At 56.7% G+C, this 24313-nt stretch overlaps 1 protein-coding gene across 4 annotated transcripts in view; it reads right to left on the reverse strand.

The window, feature by feature from the left end:
- LOC140399050 (uncharacterized) overlaps nt 1–24313 on the reverse strand; it is a 765316-nt gene that overhangs the window by 234775 nt on the left and 506228 nt on the right. For all 4 annotated transcript variants that reach the window (XM_072488134.1, XM_072488132.1, XM_072488133.1 and 1 more), the window contains exon 15: nt 7841–7988. In XM_072488134.1, coding sequence (XP_072344235.1) covers nt 7841–7988 — 148 coding nt within the window. The remainder of the gene's footprint in view (nt 1–7840; nt 7989–24313) is intronic.

Here is a 24313-nt window from a genome sequence, read left to right on the forward strand (position 1 = left end):
AGGGAGGGTGAGTGATTGTGGAGGGAAAGTGAGTGAGTGTGGAGGGAGAGTGAGTGAGTGAGGAGGGAGAGGGAGTGTGGAGGGAGAGTGAGTGAGTGTGGAGGGAGAGGGAGTGAGTGTGGAGGGGGAGTGAGTGAGTGTGGGGGGAGAGGGAGTGAGTGTGGAGGGAGGGAGTGAGTGTGGAGGAAGAAGGAGTGAGTGTGGAGGGAGAGTGAGTGTGGAGGGAGAGTGAGTGATTGTGGAGGGAGAGTGAGTGAGTGTGGGGGGAGAGTGAGTGAGTGTGGAGGGAGAGGGAGTGAGTGTGGAGGGAGAGGGAGTGAGTGTGGAGGGAGAGTGAGTGAGTGTGGAGGGAGAGGGAATGAGTGTGGAGGGAGAGGGAGTAAGTGTGGAGGGAGAGTGAGTGTGGAGGGAGAGTGAGTGTGGAGGGAGAGTGAGTGTGGAGGGAGAGTGAGTGAGTGTGGAGGGAGAGTGAGTGAGTGTGGAGGGAGAGTGAGTGAGTGTGGTGGGAGAGGGAGTGTGGAGGGAGAGTGAGTGAGTGTGGAGGGAGAGTGAGTGAGTGTGGAGGGAGAGGGAGTGAGTGTGGAGGGAGAGGGAGTGAGTGTGGAGGGAGAGTGAGTGAGTGTGGAGGGAGAGGGAGGGAGTGTGGAGGGAGAGGGATTGAGTGTGGAGGGAGAGGGAGTGAGTGTGGAGGGAGAGGGAGTGAGTGTGGAGGGAGAGGGAGTGAGTGTGGAGGGAGAGTGATTGTGGAGGGAGAGTGAGTGAGCTTGGAGGGAGAGGGAGTGAGCGTGGAGGGAGAGGGAGTGAGTGTGGAGGGAGTGTGAGTGCGGAGGGAGAGGGAGTGAGTGTGGAGGGAGAGGGAGTGAGTGTGGAGGGAGAGGGAGTGAGTGTGGAGGGAGAGTTATTGTGGAGGGAGAGTGAGTGAGCTTGGAGGGAGAGGGAGTGAGCGTGGAGGGAGAGTGATTGTGGAGGGAGAGTGAGTGAGTGTGGAGGGAGAGGGAGTGAGCGTGGAGGGAGAGTGAGTGAGTGTGGAGGGAGAGGGAGTGAGTGTGGAGGGAGAGGGAGTGAGTGTGGAGGGAGAGTGAGTGAGTGTGGAGTGAGAGGGAGGGAGTGTGGAGGGAGAGGGAGTGAGTGTGGAGGGAGAGGGAGTGAGTGTGGTGGGAGAGGGAGTGAGTGTGGAGGGAGAGGGAGTGAGTGTGGAGGGAGAGTGAGTGAGCTTGGAGGGAGAGGGAGTGAGCGTGGAGGGAGAGGGAGTGAGTGTGGAGGGAGTGTGAGTGCGGAGGGAGAGGGAGTGAGTGTGGAGGGAGAGGGAGTGAGTGTGGAGGGAGAGGGAGTGAGTGTGGAGGGAGAGTTATTGTGGAGGGAGAGTGAGTGAGCTTGGAGGGAGAGGGAGTGAGCGTGGAGGGAGAGTAATTGTGGAGGGAGAGTGAGTGAGTGTGGAGGGAGAGGGAGTGAGCGTGGAGGGAGAGTGATTATGGAGGGAGAGTGAGTGAGTGTGGAGGGAGAGGGAGTGAGTGTGGAGGGAGAGGGAGTGAGTGTGGAGGGAGAGGGAGTGAGTGTGGAGGGAGAGGGAATGAGTGTGGAGGGAGAGGGAGTGCGTGTGGAGGGAGAGTGAGTGTGGAGGGAGAGTGAGTGTGGAGGGAGAGTGAGTGTGGAGGGAGAGTGAGTGAGTGTGGAGGGAGAGTGAGTGAGTGTGGAGGGAGAGTGAGTGAGTGTGGAGGGAGAGGGAGTGTGGAGGGAGAGTGAGTGAGTGTGGAGGGAGAGTGAGTGAGTGTGGAGGGAGAGGGAGTGAGTGTGGAGGGAGAGGGAGTGTGGAGGGAGAGTTAGTGAGTGTGGAGGGAGAGTGAGTGAGTGTGGAGGGAGAGTGAGTGAGTGTGGAGGGAGAGGGAGTGAGTGTGGAGGGAGAGGGAGTGAGTGTGGAGGGAGAGGGAGTGAGTGTGGAGGGAGAGTGAGTGAGTGTGGAGGGAGAGTGAGTGATTGTGGAGGGAGAGTGAGTGAGTGTAGAGGCAGTGAGTGTGGAGGGAGAGTGATTGTGGAGGGTGAGTGAGTGTGGAGGGAGAGTGAGTGAGTGTGGAGGGTGAGTGAGTGTGGAGGGAGAGGGAGTGATTGTGGAGGGAGAGGGAGTGAATGTGGAGGGAGAGGGAGTGTGTGTGGAGGGAGAGGGAGTGAGTGTGGAGGGAGTGGGAGTGAGTGTGGAGGGAGTGTGAGTGTGGAGGGAGAGGGAGTGAGTGTGGAGGGAGAGTGATTGTGGAGGGAGAGTGAGTGAGCTTTGAGGGAGAGGGAGTGAGCGTGGAGGGAGATGGAGTGAGTGTGGAGGGAGTGTGAGTGTGGAGGGAGAGGGAGTGAGTGTGGAGGGAGAGAGAGTGAGTGTGGAGGGAGAGGGAGTGAGTGTGGAGGGAGAGTGATTGTGGAGGGAGAGTGAGTGAGCTTGGAGGGAGAGGGAGTGAGCGTGGAGGGAGAGTGGTTGTGGAGGGAGACTGAGTGAGTGTGGAGGGAGAGGGAGTGAGCGTGGAGGGAGAGTGATTGTGGAGGGAGAGTGAGTGAGTGTGGAGGGAGAGGGAGTGAGTGTGGAGGGAAAGGGAGTGAGTGTGGAGGGAGAGGGAGTGAGTGTGGAGGGAGAGGGAGTGAGTGTGGAGGGAAAGGGAGTGAGTGTGGAGGGAGAGGGAGTGAGTGTGGAGGGAGAGGGAGTGAGTGTGGAGGGAGAGGGAGTGAGTGTGGAGGGAGAGGGAGTGAGTGTGGAGGGAGAGGGAGTGATTGTGGAGGGAGAGTGAGTGAGTGTGGAGGGAGAGTGAGTGAGTGTGAAGGGAGAGTGAGTGAGTGTGGAGGGAGAGTGAGTGAGTGTGGAGGGAGAGGGAGTGAGTGTGGAGGGAGAGGCAGTAAGTGTGGAGGGAGAGGGAGTGATTGTGGAGGGAGAGTAAGTGAGTGTGGAGGGAGAGTGAGTGAGTGTGGAGGGAGAGTGAGTGATTGTGGAGGGAGAATGAGAGTGTGGAGGGAGAGTGAGTGTGGAGCGAGAGTGAGTGAGTGTGGAGGGAGAATGATTGTGGAGGGAGAGTGAGTGAGTGTGGAGGGAGAGGGAGTGTGGAGGGAGAGTGAGTGAGTGTGGAGGGAGAGTGAGTGAGTCAGGAGGGAGAGTGAGTGAGTGTGGAGGGAGAGGGAGTGAGTGTGGAGGGAGAGGAAGTGAGTGTGGAGGGAGAGAGAGTGAGTGTGGAGGGAGAGTGAGTGAGTGTGGAGGGAGAGTGAGTGATTGTGGAGGGAGAGTGAGTGAGTGTAGAGGGAGTGAGTGTGGAGGGAGAGGGAGTGAGTGTGGAGGGAGAGTGATTGTTGAGGGTGAGTGAGTGTGGAGGGAGAGTGAGTGAGTGTTGAGGGTGAGTGAGTGTGGAGGGAGAGTGAGTGAGTGTGGAGGGAGAGTGAGTGAGTGTGGTGGGAGAGTGAGTGAGTGTGGAGGGAGAGGGAGTGAGTGTGGAGGGAGAGGGAGTGAGTGTGGAGGGAGAGGGAGTGATTGTGGAGGGAGAGTGAGTGAGTGTGGAGGGAGAGTGAGTGAGTGTGGAGGGAGCGTGAGTGATTGTGGAGGGAGAGTGAGTGAGTGTGGAGGGAGAGGGAGTGTGGAGGGAGAGTGAGTGAGTGTGGAGGGAGAGGGAGTGAGTGTGGTGGGAGAGTGAGTGAGTGTGGGGGGAGAGGGAGTGAGTGTGGAGGGAGAGGGAGTGAGTGTGGAGGGAGAGTGAGTGAGTGTGGAGGGAGAGTGAGTGTGGAGGGAGAGTGAGTGATTGTGGAGGGAGAGTGAGTGAGTGTGGGGGGAGAGTGAGTGAGTGTGGAGGGAGAGGGAGGGAGTGTGGAGGGAGAGTGAGTGTGGGGGGAGAGGGAGTGAGTGTGGAGGGAGAGGGAGTGAGTGTGGAGGGAGAGGGAGTGAGTGTGGAGGGAGAGTGAGTGTGGAGGGAGGGTGAGTGATTGTGGAGTGAGAGGGAGTGAGTGTGGAGGGAGAGGGAGTGTGGAGGGAGTGTGAGTGATTGTGGAGGGAAAGTGAGTGAGTGTGGGGGGAGAGTGAGTCAGTGTGGAGGGAGAGGGAGTGAGTGTGGAGGGAGAGTGAGTGTGGGGGAGAGGGAGTGAGTGTGGAGGGAGAGGGAGTGAGTGTGGAGGGAGAGGGAGTGAGTGTGGAGGGTTGAGTGGGTGTGGAGGGAGGGTGAGTGATTGTGGAGGGAGGGGGAGTGAGTGTGGAGGGAGAGTGAGTGTGGAGGGAGGGTGAGTGATTGTGGAGGGAAAGTGAGTGAGTGTGGAGGGAGAGTGAGTGAGTGTGGAGGGAGAGTGAGTGTGGAGGGAGAGTGAGTGAGTGTGGAGGGAGAGGGAGTGAGTGTGGAGGGAGAGTGAGTGAGTGTGGGGGGAGAGGGAGTGAGTGTGGAGGGAGAGGGAGGGAGTGTGGAGGAAGAAGGAGTGAGTGTGGAGGGAGAGTGAGTGTGGAGGGAGAGTGAGTGATTGTGGAGGGAGAGTGAGTGAGTGTGGGGGGAGAGTGAGTGAGTGTGGAGGGAGAGGAAGTGAGTGTGGAGGGAGAGTGAGTGTGGAGGGAGAGGGAGTGAGTGTGGAGGGAGAGTGAGTGAGTGTGGGGGGAGAGGGAGTGAGTGTGGAGTGAGAGGGAGTGAGTGTGGGGGGAGAGGGAGTGAGTGTGGAGGGAGAGTGAGTGTGGAGGGAGGGTGAGTGATTGTGGAGGGAGAGGGAGTGAGTGTGGAGGGAGAGTGAGTGTGGAGGGAGAGTGAGTGAGTGTGGAGGGAGAGGGACTGAGTGTGGAGGGAGAGGGAGTGAATGTGGAGGGAGAGTGAGTGTGGAGGGAGAGTGAGTGTGTGGAGGGAGAGGGAGTGAATGTGGAGAGTGAGTGAGTGTGGTGGGAGAGTGAGTGAGTGTGGAGGGAGAGGGAGTGAGTGTGGAGGGAGAGGGAGTGAGTGTGGAGGGAGGGTCAGTGATTGTGGAGGGAAAGTGAGTGAGTGTGGAGGGAGAGTGAGTGAGTGTGGAGGGAGAGGGAGTGAATGTGGAGGGAGAGTGAGTGTGGAGGGAGAGTGAGTGAGTGTGGAGGGAGAGGGACTGAGTGTGGAGGGAGAGGGAGTGAATGTGGAGGGAGAGTGAGTGTGGAGGGAGAGTGAGTGTGTGGAGGGAGAGGGAGTGAATGTGGAGAGTGAGTGAGTGTGGTGGGAGAGTGAGTGAGTGTGGAGGGAGAGGGAGTGAGTGTGGAGGGAAAGTGAGTGAGTGTGGAGGGAGAGTGAGTGAGTGTGGAGGGAGAGGGAGTGTGTGGAGGGAGAGGGAGTGAATGTGGAGAGTGAGTGAGTGTGGGCGGAGAGGGAGTGAGTGTGGAGGGAGAGTGAGTGAGTGTGGAGGGAGAGGGAGTGAGTGTGGAGGGAGAGTGAGTGTGGAGGGAGAGTGAGTGAGTGTGGAGGGAGGGTGAGTGATTGTGGAGGGAGAGGGAGTGAGTGTGGAGGGAGAGGGAGTGAATGTGGAGGGAGAGTGAGTGTGGAGGGAGAGTGAGTGAGTGTGGAGGGAGAGTGAGTGAATGTGGAGGGAGAGTGAGTGAGTGTGGAGGGAGAGTGAGTGAGTGTGGAGGGAGAGGGAGTGAGTGTGGAGGGAGAGTGAGTGAGTGTGGAGGGAGAGGGAGTGAGTGTGGAGGGAGAGTGAGTGAGTGTGGAGGGAGAGGGAGTGAATGTGGAGGGAGAGTGAGTGAGTGTGGAGGGAGAGTGAGTGAGTGTGGAGGGAGAGTGAGTGAGTGTGGAGGGAGAGTGAATGTGGAGGGAGAGTGAGTGAGTGTGGAGGGAGTGTGAGTGATTGTGGAGGGAAAGTGAGTGAGTGTGGGGGGAGAGTGAGTCAGTGTGGAGGGAGAGGGAGTGAGTGTGGAGGGAGAGTGAGTGTGGGGGAGAGGGAGTGAGTGTGGAGGGAGAGGGAGTGAGTGTGGAGGGAGAGGGAGTGAGTGTGGAGGGTTGAGTGGGTGTGGAGGGAGGGTGAGTGATTGTGGAGGGAGGGGGAGTGAGTGTGGAGGGAGAGTGAGTGTGGAGGGAGGGTGAGTGATTGTGGAGGGAAAGTGAGTGAGTGTGGAGGGAGAGTGAGTGAGTGTGGAGGGAGAGTGAGTGTGGAGGGAGAGTGAGTGAGTGTGGAGGGAGAGGGAGTGAGTGTGGAGGGAGAGTGAGTGAGTGTGGGGGGAGAGGGAGTGAGTGTGGAGGGAGAGGGAGGGAGTGTGGAGGAAGAAGGAGTGAGTGTGGAGGGAGAGTGAGTGTGGAGGGAGAGTGAGTGATTGTGGAGGGAGAGTGAGTGAGTGTGGGGGGAGAGTGAGTGAGTGTGGAGGGAGAGGAAGTGAGTGTGGAGGGAGAGTGAGTGTGGAGGGAGAGGGAGTGAGTGTGGAGGGAGAGTGAGTGAGTGTGGGGGGAGAGGGAGTGAGTGTGGAGTGAGAGGGAGTGAGTGTGGGGGGAGAGGGAGTGAGTGTGGAGGGAGAGTGAGTGTGGAGGGAGGGTGAGTGATTGTGGAGGGAGAGGGAGTGAGTGTGGAGGGAGAGTGAGTGTGGAGGGAGAGTGAGTGAGTGTGGAGGGAGAGGGACTGAGTGTGGAGGGAGAGGGAGTGAATGTGGAGGGAGAGTGAGTGTGGAGGGAGAGTGAGTGTGTGGAGGGAGAGGGAGTGAATGTGGAGAGTGAGTGAGTGTGGTGGGAGAGTGAGTGAGTGTGGAGGGAGAGGGAGTGAGTGTGGAGGGAGAGGGAGTGAGTGTGGAGGGAGGGTCAGTGATTGTGGAGGGAAAGTGAGTGAGTGTGGAGGGAGAGTGAGTGAGTGTGGAGGGAGAGGGAGTGAATGTGGAGGGAGAGTGAGTGTGGAGGGAGAGTGAGTGAGTGTGGAGGGAGAGGGACTGAGTGTGGAGGGAGAGGGAGTGAATGTGGAGGGAGAGTGAGTGTGTGGAGGGAGAGGGAGTGAATGTGGAGAGTGAGTGAGTGTGGTGGGAGAGTGAGTGAGTGTGGAGGGAGAGGGAGTGAGTGTGGAGGGAAAGTGAGTGAGTGTGGAGGGAGAGTGAGTGAGTGTGGAGGGAGAGGGAGTGTGTGGAGGGAGAGGGAGTGAATGTGGAGAGTGAGTGAGTGTGGGCGGAGAGGGAGTGAGTGTGGAGGGAGAGTGAGTGAGTGTGGAGGGAGAGGGAGTGAGTGTGGAGGGAGAGTGAGTGTGGAGGGAGAGTGAGTGAGTGTGGAGGGAGGGTGAGTGATTGTGGAGGGAGAGGGAGTGAGTGTGGAGGGAGAGGGAGTGAATGTGGAGGGAGAGTGAGTGTGGAGGGAGAGTGAGTGAGTGTGGAGGGAGAGTGAGTGAATGTGGAGGGAGAGTGAGTGAGTGTGGAGGGAGAGTGAGTGAGTGTGGAGGGAGAGGGAGTGAGTGTGGAGGGAGAGTGAGTGAGTGTGGAGGGAGAGGGAGTGAGTGTGGAGGGAGAGTGAGTGAGTGTGGAGGGAGAGGGAGTGAATGTGGAGGGAGAGTGAGTGAGTGTGGAGGGAGAGTGAGTGAGTGTGGAGGGACAGTGAGTGAGTGTGGAGGGAGAGGGAGTGAGTGTGGAGGGAGAGTGAGTGTGGAGGGAGAGGGAGTGAGTGTGGAGGGAGAGTGAGTGTGGAGGGAGTGTGATGAACGAAGGGGTATTTGTGTGCTGTGCTGGCAGCTGGCAGGGGAATCCCATTGGGCTGGGTTTCTGAATGGAGATGCTGAGAGGCGCTGGATTGAAGCTCTGACCCGTTCCGGGAGTGTGTCAGTGTGAAAGGGGATCTCTGATGTTCGAGCTGTGATCAGCCTTGAACCTTATGCTGAGGCTGATTTAAAGACTGGGCCTTTCAGGTCAGTGACCTCAAACAGCTTTTACCTGGTGTCATTCTGCATTTGGTACTTTGCATATTCCATGGCACTAGTGATGTAAGAGCCACTCCACAGAGCGATGTAGAAATGATGATAGAAGGTGAGCGAAGCCTGAACTGGAACTGGTTTAATCTGCATCAGCACGGAAGAAGCTCCTGTTGAAAGATGAGAGACTGGTTTAATCTGTCAGAGCTGAGAGTTCCTGGCCGCACTGATTGACTGGTTTCTCACAGGATGTGATGATCAGCATTGGGCAGGAACAGGACTCGCTGCCTGTTTTTGCCTCTGTCACGTGCAAACCACCACCAGTTCTACCCTGCACATTTACTCTCCTGAAGAATTCTGGATAAAACTGCCCTCATTTACCAAAGAAGTGGTTATTAGCATGCTGATAGTGTTATTGGCCTAATACACAGAGACCCGGGGTTCAATTCCCACAGAAAATAGGGGAATTTAAATAAATTTGGAATAAAATTTGAGAGCGTGATCTCACGGAAATATTTCTAAGTGTCATTTGTGGTGGGCTTTGCCCAGAGCTATCTGACGGCACAGACACTTTTTTGGACCCTGGAGAGTTTCTCTTCAGTTTAGCCCACACTTGGAATTATTTTCATCACGGTGGAGCTACACTCAGAGATTGGGCCGCCATTTTGAAATGGTACCCTGAACACTAAGTGCGCTTGTGAGTCCCCCACACCCCGCCACCCACGGGCAATGTCACCCTCCACACACATGGGCAATAACCCACACACCCCCAAGTGAGCACACCCCTCTATTGGGTTCCCTGGGGCACCCTCTTCAAGCCACCCCCATAGCCCCTTATTGGCCCATGCTACAGGGGGAGGGCCAGGGGCCACGCTGCCCATCCCTGACCACCCAGGAGCCTCCGATGGCCTGCGAGACTGCGGAGGGGGGCTCCGCGCCCCCGGTGCCATTCCGCCTGGTCCACGTTTGTGTGGGCCTGTACTGAACGGCACCAGGCTGGGGACTCCCTGGGGAGACTGTTAAATGCCGGGAGGCCAGTAGACCCTGGGTGAGTATGTTCAAGGCCTACTTACGCCAGCATGGCTTGGCCATGCCCATTGTGGGTGAATTCCTGATCTTGATGCCTCCTGGGATTTGGGTAAATCTCGCGAGGCAGAGTGGCAGCCGGGAAGCCCGCGGGAGACTTCACTTGGCATCTAACGGCCGCACTCTTTTACGAGCGCAACACAGCTGGTAGATCTCGTCACTAGTCTTCATAATGATAGTCATGAAACTACCAGAAAGTTCTAAGTACCCGAAAGTTCAGTGATGTACTTCAGTAAAGGAAATCTGCTGTCCGTAGCTGGTCTGGCCAACGTGTGGTTGAATCTTAACTGCATTCTCAGTATGGCCGATTTACTGCCACCTGATCATGGGCAGTTAGGAATGGGTAATTAATGCTGGCCATGCCCATGATGCTCAACTTCCAAGAATGAATAAAAAAGATAATGCAGTAACACAACAGAAAACTCACCTATTGGAATCCATAGGATCCCTACAGTGCAAAAGGAGCCCATTTGGTCCATCGAGTCTGCACCGACCTCTGAAAGAGCACCCTACTGAGGCCTACTCCCTCCCCCCCTATCCCCACATGGACATGAAGGGGTATTTTAGCATGGCCAATCTACCTAACCTGCACACCTATTGATTGTGAGAGGAAACCCTCGTAGACAGTGTTACGACAATCTAGGAGCATGGTCAACTCCAGCCCCACTGACCCTGGCGTTCCAACATCAGTGAATTAACCAATAATTTGTGTATTTCCCTGATATCTTTGACACCTGATTGCTCCAAAGAGTTACAGGCATCGGATTTGTAAGTAATACATTAAACATGATAATAGAAAAGATTAACAGGTAATGGAAATAATAGAACAATGGCGTATTAATTTAATTATTCCTCTAACCCCATCCCACCCTCCACTGTTACAACATAATGGGCGTGTGCACAGCCAATTTCAGCCCCACAGACCCCAGAGTCCCAACATAAGTGAATTTCACCAATAATGTGTGTATTTTCTAAGACCGTTCACTGCTCCAATGAGTTACAGGCACAAGATTTGTAAGTAAAATATTTTTAAAACTTTATTTATAACACAAGAAGAAATAAGCATGTAATGGCAGAAATAGAACAAGAGTCTGCTGAACTAACTATTCACCTAACCCCTCCCACCCTCCACCCGGACACACACAGACAGACACACGGTGAGGGGTAGGAAAGGTTCAAAATAACAGGGATTAAGCTGGGAAATGAAAGGTGAGTATCTTCACCGCTAAGGTTGTGGTCTTTATCGGTGATGCTCTTCTCTGAGGTATTGCAAACTATCGGTGAGTTTGGGATCTTTTACTTTTGACCTTCAATTGGAACTCTTAGGTGTATGATTTCTTCAGGAATTGCCTTCACCTCCACTGACCTGGACGTACACTGATAATTGGCTGGGCAGGGGCTGGTATAGCACAGTGGGCTAAATAGGTGGCTTCGAATGCAGAACAAGGCCAACAGCGCGGGTTCAATTCCTGTACCGGCCTCCCTGAACAGGCACCGGAATGTGGTGACTAGGGGCTTTTCACAGTAACTTCATTGAAACCTACTTATAGAATTTACAGTGCAGAAGGAGGCCATTCGGCCCATCGAGTCTGCACTGGCTCTTGGAAAGTGCACCCTCCCAAGGTCCACACCTTCACCCTATCCCCATAACCCAGTAACCCCACCCAACACTAAGGCCAATTTTGGGCACTAAGGGCAATTTATCATGGCCAATCCGCCTAACCTACACATCTTTGGACTGTGGGAGGAAACCAGAGCACCCGGAGGAAACCCACGCATACACGGGGAGGATGTGCTGACTCCGCACAGACAGTGACCCAAGCCGGAATCGAACCTGGGACCCTGGAGCTGTGAAGTAATTGTGCTATCCACAAGGCTACCGTGCTGCCCCTCGTGACTACTTGTGACAATAAACAATTATTATTATTATTTCCCTCAGGTCGGTGCAATTCTCACTTGTGTCCACCAGATGGACCATCAGCCTCACTGAGTTCAATCTACAGTTCTCCACATGAGGGTTGAAATGGATTTTCAAACAGCCTCTCTGCCAACAGGTAGTACTGGACCGGTACTTTCCACAGGTAAAACTGACTGCAGAGAGAAAGGTCAGTTTCAGCTCCCTAGCCTTTCAATCAGAGGTTTAAATTTTCACAGTTCACAGAACTTCATTGCAGTGTAAATCGAAGCCAATTTGTGACAATAAAGATTATTATTATTGACTGCAGTTAAACCTGCACAGGCCTGATCGGGACAATGTCCAGCCCTGCTCACTCCACTCCAAGTATGAGAGAGGTGAAAAGACTTTCAGGGCGTGATTTTCCAGCCTCGCTCAGCTCGGGCTCAAGTGTAACGAGGCCGGGGAATATTGGGAGAGGCTAAAATGGGAACTGCGCCAGGCGCCAAACAGTTTGCGATGCAACCGGCCCGCTCCCGTAGGCGAATTCGGAATCCTGCCGCAGTGTGGCGAGAAAACAATTATCACCACTTGAGGCCCATTTCCATACACTTAACGAGAGCCTCCCATCATCCAACAGCCTCCTGTCATTCAGCGGCCTCCCCAGCGAGTGCTGATGCTGGCGCTGATTCGTACTCCTAAATAAAAACGTGAACCTGACAGAAGGGCTTCTGTGTCGAGCCGAGGAGGGGAGTAGCCATCTTTGCTCACAGGCAAAGGCGGGATCGCTGGACTTGCCACCCCAGTGATCGGTAGGGAGTGGGGGACCCTTGGCATGGGGTGCCATGAGAGAGTGGGGGGGGACACTGGGGGGGGGGGGCACCACCATGCCAACCCTGGGATCCCAGGCCCATGCCGGGGGCAACCCCTGCCCGTCTCCCCCACTGATCACCCCCCATAACCCACACCGATTGCTGAGGCCTCTGGCTGCGCGGCTGAAGGCTATCGCTTGTGGTAAACACCACTAGTGGTATATTGTATGTATTACGGCACTGCCCGTATATTACAGGTACGACTGTAAATCCCTGCCTGCTGACTCCGCCCAGCAGGCGGCGTATAAAAGTGTGTGCTCTCCTGCGATGCAGCCATTCTGGTTCCAGCTACAGGGGGCACAATATCTTGCTCAATAAAGCCTCGATTGTTCCACCGTTCTCGTCTCGTGGTAATGGATGGTACATCAATTTATTGAACAAGATTTTAAAAGATGGATTTTCTCATCAAGCCTGATCACCTGCAGCTGAGCCCTCACGTAGCCAACTCTACGTCCACTTTCGACCACTGGCTAGCCTGCTTCGAAGGCTACCTCAGAGCAGCCACTGAAGAACCCTTGGACTCGCAGAAGCTCCAAGTCCTCCACCCACGGGTGAGCCCTGACATTTTTCCCCTCCTCCGGGATGTGCCCACCTACACAGAAGCGATGATGCTCCTGAAGGGACATTACGTTAAGCCGGTGAGTCAAGTGTACGCCAGGCACCTCCTGGCCACGACACGGCAACTCCCCGAGGAGACTCTGGACGATTTTGTACGGGCCCTACAGATCCTCGGTAGGAACTGTGACTGCCAGGCAGTTTCGGCAGTCCAACACACCAAACTTTTAATTAGAGACGCTTATGTCACGGGCATGAAGTCTACGTACGTCCGCCAGCGACTACTGGAAGGGGGTACACTCGATCTTGCGGGGACTAGGCAGCTTGCTAATACATTAGAAGTGGCCTCCCGTAATCTGGAGGCCTACACCCCCGACTGCGCGGCACCCTCGTGTGCATCGTGGGCCCCACCAGCTGCCGACTCCAGCCCACCACAAGCCTGCACTGCGCGGAAGCCAGCCAACTCCGGGGGGCCCAAGTGTTATTTTTGTGGACAAATAAACACCCCAGGCAGCGCTGCCCGGAGCGGAGTGCGACCTGCAACGGGTGTGGGAAGAAAGGGCACTTTGTTTCCATTTGCCAGGCCCAGTCGGTTGCTGCTGTTTCCAGGCCCGGCATTTCTACACCCCCCACGTGCGACCCAGAGGCGCTGCCATCTTCCCCTCCACAAGCCACTTGCGGCCCGTGGGCGCTGCCATCTTCCCCACTGCAAGCCACGTGCGGCCCGTGGGCGCCGCCATCTTTGCTGCTGCCCGCCATGTGCGCCCCGTGGGCGCTGCCATCTTTGGCGCTATTTTGGACCGCGCCTCAGGACCCCTGCTCATCTGGCCATTCGCCGCCTACTGCTACCTCCGCCACGATCAGCCCGGGACCTCCCGGCATCTTCCGCAGCTCGCCTCCATCACCCTGGATCAGTCTCGGCCCCGCAACCTCGCAACTGCTACGATGACAGTGAAGATCGACGGGCAAGAGACGACCTGCCTCTTTGACTCAGGGTGCACAGAGAGTTTCATCCACCCCACTACAGTAAGGCGCTGCTCCCTCCCGGTACACCCCTTCACCCAGAAAATCTCCCTAGCCTCCGGCTCCCATTCCGTTGAAATCCGGGAATACTGTATCGCGACCATCACCGTCCAGGGCGTAGAGTTCAGCAACTTCCGGCTCTACATCCTCCCCCACCTCTGCGCTGCCCTGTTGCTCGGCCTGGATTTTCAGTGCCATCTCCAAAGCCTGACTTTGAAATTCGGCGGACCCCTGCCCCCCCCTCACCGTCTGTGGCCTCACGACCCTTAAGGTCGATCCACCTTCCCTGTTTGCGAACCTCACCCCGGACTGCAAACCCGTCACCACTAGGAGCAGACGGTACAGTGCCCAGGACAGGACATTCAACAGGTCGGAGGTCCAACGGCTCCTGCGGGAGGGGATCATTGAGGCCAGCAACAGCCCTTGGAGAGCTCAAGTGGTGGTAGTGAAGACTGGGGAGAAGCACAGGATGGTCATTGACTACAGTCAGACCATCAATCGGTACACGCAGCTCGACGCGTATCCCCTCCCACGCATATCTGACATGGTCAATCAGATTGCGCAGTATCAAGTCTTCTCCACAGTAGACTTGAAGTCCGCCTACCACCAGCTCCCCATCCGCCCGGAGGACCACCAATACACTGCGTTCGAAGCAGATGGCCGCCTCTATCACTTCCTTAGGGTTCCCTTCGGCGTCACCAATGGGGTCTCGGTCTTCCAGCGAGAGATGAACCGAATGGTTGACGAGTACGGGCTGCGGGCCACCTTCCTGTACCTGGATAACGTCACCATCTGCGGCCACGATCAGCAGGACCACGACGCAAACCTCCAAAAATTCCTCCATACCGCCAAACTCCTTACCCTCACCTACAATAAGGAGAAATGCGTGTTCCGCACCAACCGCTTAGCCATCCTTGGCTATGTAGTGGAAAATGGAGTCCGAGGGCCCGACCCCGATCGCATGCGCCCCCTCCTGGAACTCCCCCTCCCCCACTGCCCCAAGGCCCTGAAACGTTGCCTGGGATTTTTCTCATATTACGCCCAGTGGGTCCCTAATTATGCGGACAAGGCCCGCCCACTCATCACATCCACAGTTTTTCCCCTGACGGCTGAGGCCCGCCAGGCCTTCAGCCACATCAAGGCGGACATCGCCAAGGCCACGATGCACGCGGTTGACTAGTCCCTCCCCTTCCAAGTGGAGAGCGATGCACCGGACGTGGCTCTGGCCGCCACCCTCAACCAGGCGGGCAGGCCCGTGGCTTTCTTTTCCCGCATCCTCCATGCCTCCGAAATTCGGCACTCATCCGTCGAAAAGGAGGCCCAAGCCATTATCATAGAATCATAGAAGTTTACAGCATGGAAACAGGCCCTTCGGCCCAACCAGTCCATGCCGCCCAGTTTTTACCATTAAGCTAGTCCCAGTTGCCCGCACTTGGCCCATAACCCTCTATACCCATCTTACCCATGTAACTATCTAAATGCTTTTCAAAAGACACAATTGTACCCGCCTCTACTACTACCTCTGGCAGCACATTCCAGACACTCACTACCCTCTGAGTGAAGAAATTGCCCCTCTGGGCCCTTCTGAAACTCTCCCCTCTCACCTTAAACCTATGCCCTCTAGTTTTAGACTCCCCTACCATTGTGGAAGCTGTGCAGCGTTGGAGGCATTACCTGGCCAGCAGGAGATTGACTCTCCTCACTGACCAACGGTCGGTTGCCTTCATGTTTAATAATACACAGTGGGGCAAGATCAAAAATGACAAGATCTTGAGGTGGCTCTCCACCTATAACTATGAGATCTTGTATCGCCCGGGGTAGCACAATGAGCCCCTTGATGCCCTATCCCGCGGTACATGTACCAGCGCACAGGTGGACCGACTCCGGGCTCTCCACTATGACCTCTGCCACCCGGGGGGGTCACCCGGTTCTTCCATTTTGTCAAGGCCTGCAACTTGCCCTACTCCATTGAGGAGGTCAGGACCGTCACCAGAGACTGCCAAGTCTGTGCAGAGTGCAAGCCGCACTTCTACCGGCCAGATAGAGCACACCTGGTGAAGGCCTCCCGCCCCTTTGAACGCCTCAGCATGGACTTCAAAGGACCCCTCCCCTCCACCGACCGCAGCGTGTACTTCCTCAGCGGTATTGATGAGTACTCCCGTTTCCCTTTCGCCATCCCATGCCCCGACGTGACTTCTGCCACGGTAATTAAAGCCCTGCACAGCATCTTCACTCTGTTCAGTTTCCCCACCTACATCCACAGCGATCGGGAATCCTCTTTCATGAGCGATGAGCTGCATCAGTTCCTGCTCAGCAAATGCATCGCCTCGAGCAGGACAACCAGCTACAACCCCCGGGGAAACGGGCAGGTGGAGAGGGAGAATGGGACTGTCTGGATGGCCGTCCTGCTGGCCCTGCAGTCTAAAAATTTCCCGGTCTCCCGCTGGAAGGAGGTCCACGCCGACGCGCTCCACTCCATCCGGTCGCTCCTCTGCACCGCCACTAATGAGACCCCTCACGAACGTGTGTTTGCCTTCCCCAGGAAGTCCACCTCCGCGGTCTCGCTCCCAACATGGCTGACAGTTCCTGGACCCGTCCTGCTCCGGAAGCATGTGCGGAGCCATAAATCGGGCACACTCCGATGGGCGCCAGGACACAGTCTCCCTCCGGGACCTGGCACGCGCTGGGTCCCCACCCATGACCCACGACCTGACACCGCTCCTTCCCCCGGTTGCCTTATTCACCCCTGCGCCACTCACCCTCCCTCCAGCGAACCTCACCGCAGCCCCCGCCCCAGCAGGATCCGTCCTCCCACTGGATCCACTCAGGGGTGACGAAGACGAGGACAACACGCTCCCGGAGTCGCAGGGGACCAGGTCGGCGCCCACATCACCACCGGGACTGAGGCGATCGCGACGGAGGGTCAAAGCCCCCGACAGACTTAATCTGTAATGTTTTCGTCACCCCCGCCGGACTCTTTTTTTAACAGGGGGTGAATGTGGTAAACACCACTAGTGATATATTGTATGTATTACGGCACTACCCGTATATTACAGGTGCGACGGTAAATCCCTGCTTTCTGGCTCCGCCCATTCTGGTTCCAGCTACAGGAGGCACAACATCTTGTTCAATAAAGCCTCGATTGTTCCACCATTCTCATCGCGTAGTAATTTATGGTACATCATCGCTAATAGGGAACTTGCAATTGTGGTTAAATAAGCACTTGGCACATGCCAAGTGGATTCCCGTGGGTAGGTGGGCCATGGAGCATGTGGGAGTCATTGTCTAGCATTCCAATCAAATCTTGATGCCTGGACACTGTGTGGGAGTCAACACCACACACGCAACACCCATCATCCGAACACCCAGGTTTGGGACACAGCTCCCGGGACAAGACCACGGCCGGAGGGTGGGTGGGTGCCATGGGGAGGGGTAGTTTCCTGGAGAGACAGGCAAAGTGTCCGGGGGTCATCCTGCATTGCAGAAGAAAGTGACAGAGGCATCATAATGTTGTGCAAAGAGTTGTTTAATGTGCTGTACAATACCCCATTCCCGATAGTGCTGCCCCCCAAGCCCCCAGCCCCAATCCCACACCGCCCCCAACCCCACATCGGCCCCCACCTAACCCCTCCCCCTACCCCGATGCCCAGGATGCATATCTGAGGTGGAGGCAGCCAGCTGCTTACCTCGTCCCGTGGCCTTCGATGCCCCTGGCGGGCGTCCTGCCCCCGCTCACTTGTCGGCGGCACATGCACAGCCGTGCCGTCCTGCCGTGTGTGCTGACACCGAGACACGGTCTCATCAGATGGTTGGTGGTCACCCTCGTGGCCCCATAGGTTGGGCCCGGGTTGCCCCTTCGCCAGGTCGGTGCCCATAGGGCCCTGGGGTTCACCTTGGGATGGAGCTGGTTCGAGCCCTGGCTGTCCCTGCATCATCTGGCTCTGCCAGCCCTGGCAGTTCCCCATGGTCAGCACCATCGTGCCGACACCCTCGGCGATGCTCCTCAGTGACTGGGACACATCCCCCAGTGTTCTGGCCATGCTCTGCAGTGCTTCAGTCATGCTCATCTGCCACTGGGACAAGCTCCACAGCCCCTTCACCATTCCCATGTGAGTGCGGGACATGTCCTGCTGAACCCCAAGGTCGGCCTGGTACTGGGTGACATCCCCAGTGCGGCAGACATATGGCCGAGACCTTCAGCCATGGCTGTCATCGACTGAGCGATGCCTTGGACACCTTCACTCATGGTGCAGATGTCGTGCACCAGGCAGAGCAGGTGACCACCATAGCAGTGCTGGCTTCGGTGAAGGGAGGGTTGGGGTTGGGGGAGTGCTGAAGGGGAAGGAGGGAGGGTTGGGGGTCGCCTGGGGGTATGCTCCCTTGTGGGGTGGGATGTTAGTGCCTACTCACTCATGCTGCCTGGTGTAGGTCGTTGACCTTCTTCCGACACTGGAGGCCAGTCCTCCTGGTCATACTTTCCATGCTCACAGCTGCCGCCACCTCATCCCAGGCAGCATTGGCTGCCTTGTGGCTCACCCTCTGGGACCCTCGGGGGAACAGGACATCCTTCCTGGTCTCCACCGCGTCCAGGAGCCTCTCCAGGTCAGCATCCCCCAATCTTGGGGCCGGTCTCCTCAGCGCCATTGTTGCGAGCTCGCTGGGGTTGGCTGATCAAGTACAGCTTAAGTGCTGCTCGAACTTGTTGGTGGGGGGCTGACGGGTGCGGTCACGATGAATCAGCTGGCGAGTGCGGTCACGGTGAATCAGCTGGCGAGTGCGGTCACGGTGAATCAGCTGCCGAGTGCGGTCACGGTGAATCAGCTGGCGAGTGCGGTCACGGTGAATCAGCTGGCGAGTGCGGTCACGGTGAATCAGCTGCCGAGTGCGGCCACGGTGAATCAGCTGCCGAGTGCGGTCACGGTGAATCAGCTGCCGAGTGCGGTCACGGTGAATCAGCTGGCGAGTGCGGTCACGGTGAATCAGCTGGCGAGTGCGGTCACGGTGAATCAGCTGGCGGGTGCGGTCACGGTGAATCAGCTGCCGAGTGCGGTCACGGTGAATCAGCTGGCGAGTGCGGTCACGGTGAATCAGCTGCCGAGTGCGGTCACGGTGAATCAGCTGGCGAGTGCGGTCACGGTGAATCAGCTGGCGAGTGCGGTCACGGTGAATCAGCTGCCGAGTGCGGTCACGGTGAATCAGCTGCCGAGTGCGGTCACGGTGAATCAGCTGGCGAGTGCGGTCACGGTGAATCAGCTGGCGAGTGCGGTCACGGTGAATCAGCTGGCGAGTGCGGTCACGGTGAATCAGCTGCCGAGTGCGGTCACGGTGAATCAGCTGGCGAGTGCGGTCACGGTGAATCAGCTGGCGAGTGCGGTCACGGTGAATCAGCTGCCGAGTGCGGTCACGGTGAATCAGCTGCCGAGTGCGGTCACGGTGAATCAGCTGACGGGTGCGGTCACGGTGAATCAGCTGGCGAGTGCGGTCACGGTGAATCAGCTGCCGAGTGCGGTCACGGTGAATCAGCTGCCGAGTGCGGTCACGGTGAATCAGCTGCCGAGTGCGGTCACGGTGAATCAGCTGCCGAGTGCGGTCACGGTGAATCAGCTGCCGAGTGCGGTCACGGTGAATCAGCTGGCGAGTGCGGTCACGGTGAATCAGCTGCCGAGTGCGGTCACGGTGAATCAGCTGCCGAGTGCGGTCACGGTGAATCAGCTGGCGAGTGCGGTCACGGTGAATCAGCTGGCGAGTGCGGTCACGGTGAATCAGCTGCCGAGTGCGGTCACGGTGAATCAGCTGGCGAGTGCGGTCACGGTGAATCAGCTGGCGAGTGCGGTCACGGTGAATCAGCTGCCGAGTGCAGTCACGGTGAATCAGCTGCCGAGTGCGGTCACGGTGAATCAGCTGGCGAGTGCGGTCACGGTGAATCAGCTGCCGAGTGCGGTCACGGTGAATCAGCTGGAGAGTGCGGTCACGGTGAATCAGCTGGCGAGTGCGGTCACGGTGAATCAGCTGGCGAGTGCGGTCACGGTGAATCAGCTGGCGAGTGCGGTCACGGTGAATCAGCTGCCGAGTGCAGTCACGGTGAATCAGCTGCCGAGTGCGGTCACGGTGAATCAGCTGCCGAGTGCGGTCACGGTGAATCAGCTGGCGAGTGCGGTCACGGTGAATCAGCTGCCGAGTGCAGTCACGGTGAATCAGCTGGCGAGTGCGGTCACGGTGAATCAGCTGGCGAGTGCGGTCACGGTGAATCAGCTGGCGAGTGCGGTCACGGTGAATCAGCTGGCGAGTGCGGTCACGGTGAATCAGCTGGCGAGTGCGGTCACGGTGAATCAGCTGGCGAGTGCGGTCACGGTGAATCAGCTGCCGAGTGCGGTCACGGTGAATCAGCTGGCGAGTGCGGTCACGGTGAATCAGCTGGCGAGTGCGGTCACGGTGAATCAGCTGCCGAGTGCGGTCACGGTGAATCAGCTGGCGAGTGCGGTCACGGTGAATCAGCTGCCGAGTGCGGTCACGGTGAATCAGCTGCCGAGTGCGGTCACGGTGAATCAGCTGGCGAGTGCGGTCACGGTGAATCAGCTGCCGAGTGCGGTCACGGTGAATCAGCTGCCGAGTGCGGTCACGGTGAATCAGCTGACGGGTGCGGTCACGGTGAATCAGCTGGCGAGTGCGGTCACGGTGAATCAGCTGGCGAGTGCGGTCACGGTGAATCAGCTGGCGAGTGCGGTCACGGTGAATCAGCTGGCGAGTGCGGTCACGGTGAATCAGCTGCCGAGTGCGGTCACGGTGAATCAGCTGGCGAGTGCGGTCACGGTGAATCAGCTGACGGGTGCGGTCACGGTGAATCAGCTGCCGAGTGCGGTCACGGTGAATCAGCTGGCGGGTGCGGTCACGGTGAATCAGCTGGCGAGTGCGGTCACGGTGAATCAGCTGGCGAGTGCGGTCACGGTGAATCAGCTGGCGAGTGCGGTCACGGTGAATCAGCTGGCGAGTGCGGTCACGGTGAATCAGCTGACGGGTGCGGTCACGGTGAATCAGCTGCCGAGTGCGGTCACGGTGAATCAGCTGGCGAGTGCGGTCACGGTGAATCAGCTGGCGAGTGCGGTCACGGTGAATCAGCTGACGGGTGCGGTCACGGTGAATCAGCTGGCGAGTGCGGTCACGGTGAATCAGCTGGCGAGTGCGGTCACGGTGAATCAGCTGGCGGGTGCGGTCACGGTGAATCAGCTGGCGAGTGCGGTCACGGTGAATCAGCTGGCGAGTGCGGTCACGGTGAATCAGCTGGCGAGTGCGGTCACGGTGAATCAGCTGGCGAGTGCGGTCACGGTGAATCAGCTGCCGAGTGCGGTCACGGTGAATCAGCTGGCGAGTGCGGTCACGGTGAATCAGCTGACGGGTGCGGTCACGGTGAATCAGCTGGCGAGTGCGGTCACGGTGAATCAGCTGGCGAGTGCGGTCACGGTGAATCAGCTGGCGAGTGCGGTCACGGTGAATCAGCTGGCGAGTGCGGTCACGGTGAATCAGCTGCCGAGTGCGGTCACGGTGAATCAGCTGGCGAGTGCGGTCACGGTGAATCAGCTGCCGAGTGCGGTCACGGTGAATCAGCTGCCGAGTGCGGTCACGGTGAATCAGCTGCCGAGTGCGGTCACGGTGAATCAGCTGCCGAGTGCGGTCACGGTGAATCAGCTGGCGAGCCGGCATTCGGGGTGGGAAGCCCATGAGGCGTCGTTAAGTGGGCCAATTAACGTTGCACAATGTTGCCGGCCTCGACGAGCCGAGTGCCGGGAAACATGTGTCAATTCCTGCTCACTGCAGCACTTGGAAATCTTTATGGACGATCACGCCCTTAGTCTTTCTGGTAGAGATTTAACTTGCAGAGGCCTGGCTGGAGAGAATGCTGGCAGCATTTAAATCTTGAAGTTGAACCTTCACAGAACAGGCTGGAGGCTGCTACTGATGCTCGCCAAGGCTTTACAAAATTAAGACAAAAATGGAGACAGCCTTCTATTCCAGAATGTTCTGAAAGGCACCGCTAATCCCATTTGAGAATAGAAGATGTTCCAGAATTTAAAAAGAGCTGATTGGCTGCCCACCAATTCCATCAAAATGATATCACGGGCTATGCCACAGAACACACTGATTCAATAGATCTGCCGGGTCAATCCAAATAGCAGCTTGCAGCGAAGGGGGATGGAGGGGCATGCTGTGGTTTCAGCTCAAAACCAAAAGTCTGTAATGTTGCAGGACAGGAATTTAGGAGGAGAAACACAAAACAGACAAGGATTTAACAAATTCCTTATACCACCCAGACACGCACAAGACAGACACAAGGTGGGGGAGAGGGGATAGGAAATGTTCAAAATAACAGGGACGAAACTGGCAATGGGAGATCTAGCTTTGCTGCTGAGGTTGTAGACTTTGTGGTGGGTGATCTTCCAAGCACGCAAAGTGTTGCAATCATCGGTTGTTTTGGATCTTCTAATGTTTGACTTCCATTAGAATATGCAGGCAGTAGAATTCTCTCTGAGGAATCACTTTCAGTTGTACACGCCTCCACAAGCCTGGCTCTCAGACTCACTGAGAAAATCTTACCTGAGAATTGAAAAGAAGGTCGACAGTCCACTCCACTTTTTGAACCCTTGTCTGTCGTCTTTGCAGTTTAAATTAACTGTAGTGAAGAGAAAGTAAAAGCCCTTTTCCAGATCTCTAGAGATCTCCGGGGAGTGCAAGCAACACTGTGTATTCCCCAGCTTTCCAAACAGAGGTTGGGCTTTTACAACCTGGCTGGGGACTGTTTGCAGCCTTTTGATCAGAAGTTACTTTCACAGGTTTCAGCCATTTAAATTATCATGCAGAGAGTTGAGATATCTGCTTTACCTTCTAGTGGAATTTCCACAGGATAGCTGAAAGCCTTTTAAATCACCAGAGAGAGAATAGAGAGAGATTTGACCTGCTGTGCACTGACTTCCAGGTCTATTCAGAAACGGAAAGCCTAAATTTTCAGAATTTTCTGAAAGGCTCTACCCATCCCAATTGAGAATAGATGATTTTCTGGAGGAGATTGGCTGTTAGCCCAGTCCATCAAAATGACATCACGAGCTATGCCACAGAGCACACATCAAGGGGTGTGCTTGGGTCAGTCCAAAAAGCAGCGTGTAGCGGAGGTGTTTCAAAGGTCTGTAGTTTTAAAACAGCAGCCAACAAAAAGACGGCAGCAAGACAGGGATTAAAACAAATACAATAATTGGAAAGAGGTTTCTTACATTACAGGAAATTCATCCCAAACTTCATGACTATCCTTGCCCTGCTGCATGATTTATTGAAAAAACACCAAGAGTGGGTGTGGGGAGAGCCGCAAAGAGAAGCATTTGCCAAGATGAAGCTGCAACTGTTGTCACCGGGCTTGTTGGCCCACTATGACCCTGCAAGGCATCTTTTGGTCACTTGTGATGCCTCCACGTACGGAATCAGGGCGGTGTTATTCCACCGCATGGATGACGGAACGGAGAGGCCTAAAGCCTACGCATTGAGGACTTTGGCTGACGCGGAACGCAATTATGCTCAGATTGAGAAAGAAGAGCTGGAGCGAGATTCTCCGACCCGGTCGCCGGGGGCTGGAGTGAATCCCGCCCCCCCCCGATTGCCGAATTCTCCGGCACCGGATATTCGGCGGGGGCGGGAATCGCGCCGCGCCGGTTGGCGGGCCCCACCCCGCGATTCTCTGGCCTGGATGGGCCGAAGTCCCGCTGCTAGCATGCCTGTCCCTCCCCGGCGTAGATTAAACCACCTACCTTACCGGCGGGACAAGGCGGCGCGGGCGGGCTCCCGGGTCCTGGGGGGGGGCGCGGGGCGATCTGGCCCTGGGGGGTGCCCCCACGGTGGCCTGGCCTGCGATCGGGGCCCACCGATCCGCGGGCGGCCCTGTGCCGTGGGGGCACTCTATTCCTTCCGCCTTCGCCACGGTCTCCACCATGGCGGAGGCGGAAAAGACTCCCTCCACAGCGCATGCGCGGGGATGCCGTGAGCGGCCGCTAACGCTCCCGCGCATGCGCCGCCCGGAGATGTCATTTCCGCGCCAGCTGGCGGTGCACCAAAGGCCTTTTCCGCCAGCTGGCGGGGCGGATATTAGTCCGGCACGGGCCTAGCCCCTTAAGGTTGGGGCTCGGCCTCCCAAGATGCGGAGGATTCCGTACCTTTGGGGCGGCGCGATGCCCGACTAATTTGCGCCGTTTTGGTCGCCGGTCGGCGGACATCACGCCGATACCGGAGAATTTCGCCCCTGGTCACCGTTTTTGTGGTGTAGAAATTCCACCAGTATGTTTATGACCGTCGTTTCATGATCATAACAGACCACAAGCCATTGCTCGGGTTATTTAAAGAGGAAAAGGCAATTCCGTCATTCGTATCTGCCCGGACAGAGATGGGCCCTCTAGCTAGCGGCGTTCAAGTACGTGTTTGTGTATCGCCTGAGCACGCAGAACGCAAATACAGATGATTTGAGCTGGCTCCCATTGTCGACATGTTCCCTATCTCAATGACTAATGAGGTTGTATCGTCCTTACCTTGCCGGTCAGTGCCGCACAACTTCATGACTGGCTGCGGAAGGACCTGGACTTGGCAAAGTCATGCCACATCGTCTTGCATGGTGATCGGTAAAAGAAACTACCTAAGGAGCTGCGAGTTTTAAAACCAGCAGCAACAGCACAGCTTGGAGGAAGGCATCCTCCTGTGGTGAGCTCGCATTGTGATTCCAAGTCAGGACAGACAGGCCATCGAATGATATGAGCTCACAAAGCTTTGACTTATACAGGGGCACAAGGCAGGGGTGCCCACTGTCGCCATTGCTGTTTGCGCTGCCCACAGAGCAGTTGGCAATGGCTCTCAGGGGGTCGGCGGAGTGGCGGGGGATTATGAGGGGACAGAGGGAACATCAGGTGTCGTTCTGTGCTGATGACTTCTTGCTGTATCTTTCGGATTTGTTGGAGAGTATGGGAAGGATTATGGGGCTGCTGGAGAGGTTCGGAATGTTCTCGGGATACAAGCTGAATGTAGGGAACAGCGAGATAGG

Source organism: Scyliorhinus torazame, chromosome 22 (assembly GCF_047496885.1).
Source record: "Scyliorhinus torazame isolate Kashiwa2021f chromosome 22, sScyTor2.1, whole genome shotgun sequence".
Taxonomy (NCBI): domain Eukaryota; kingdom Metazoa; phylum Chordata; class Chondrichthyes; order Carcharhiniformes; family Scyliorhinidae; genus Scyliorhinus; species Scyliorhinus torazame.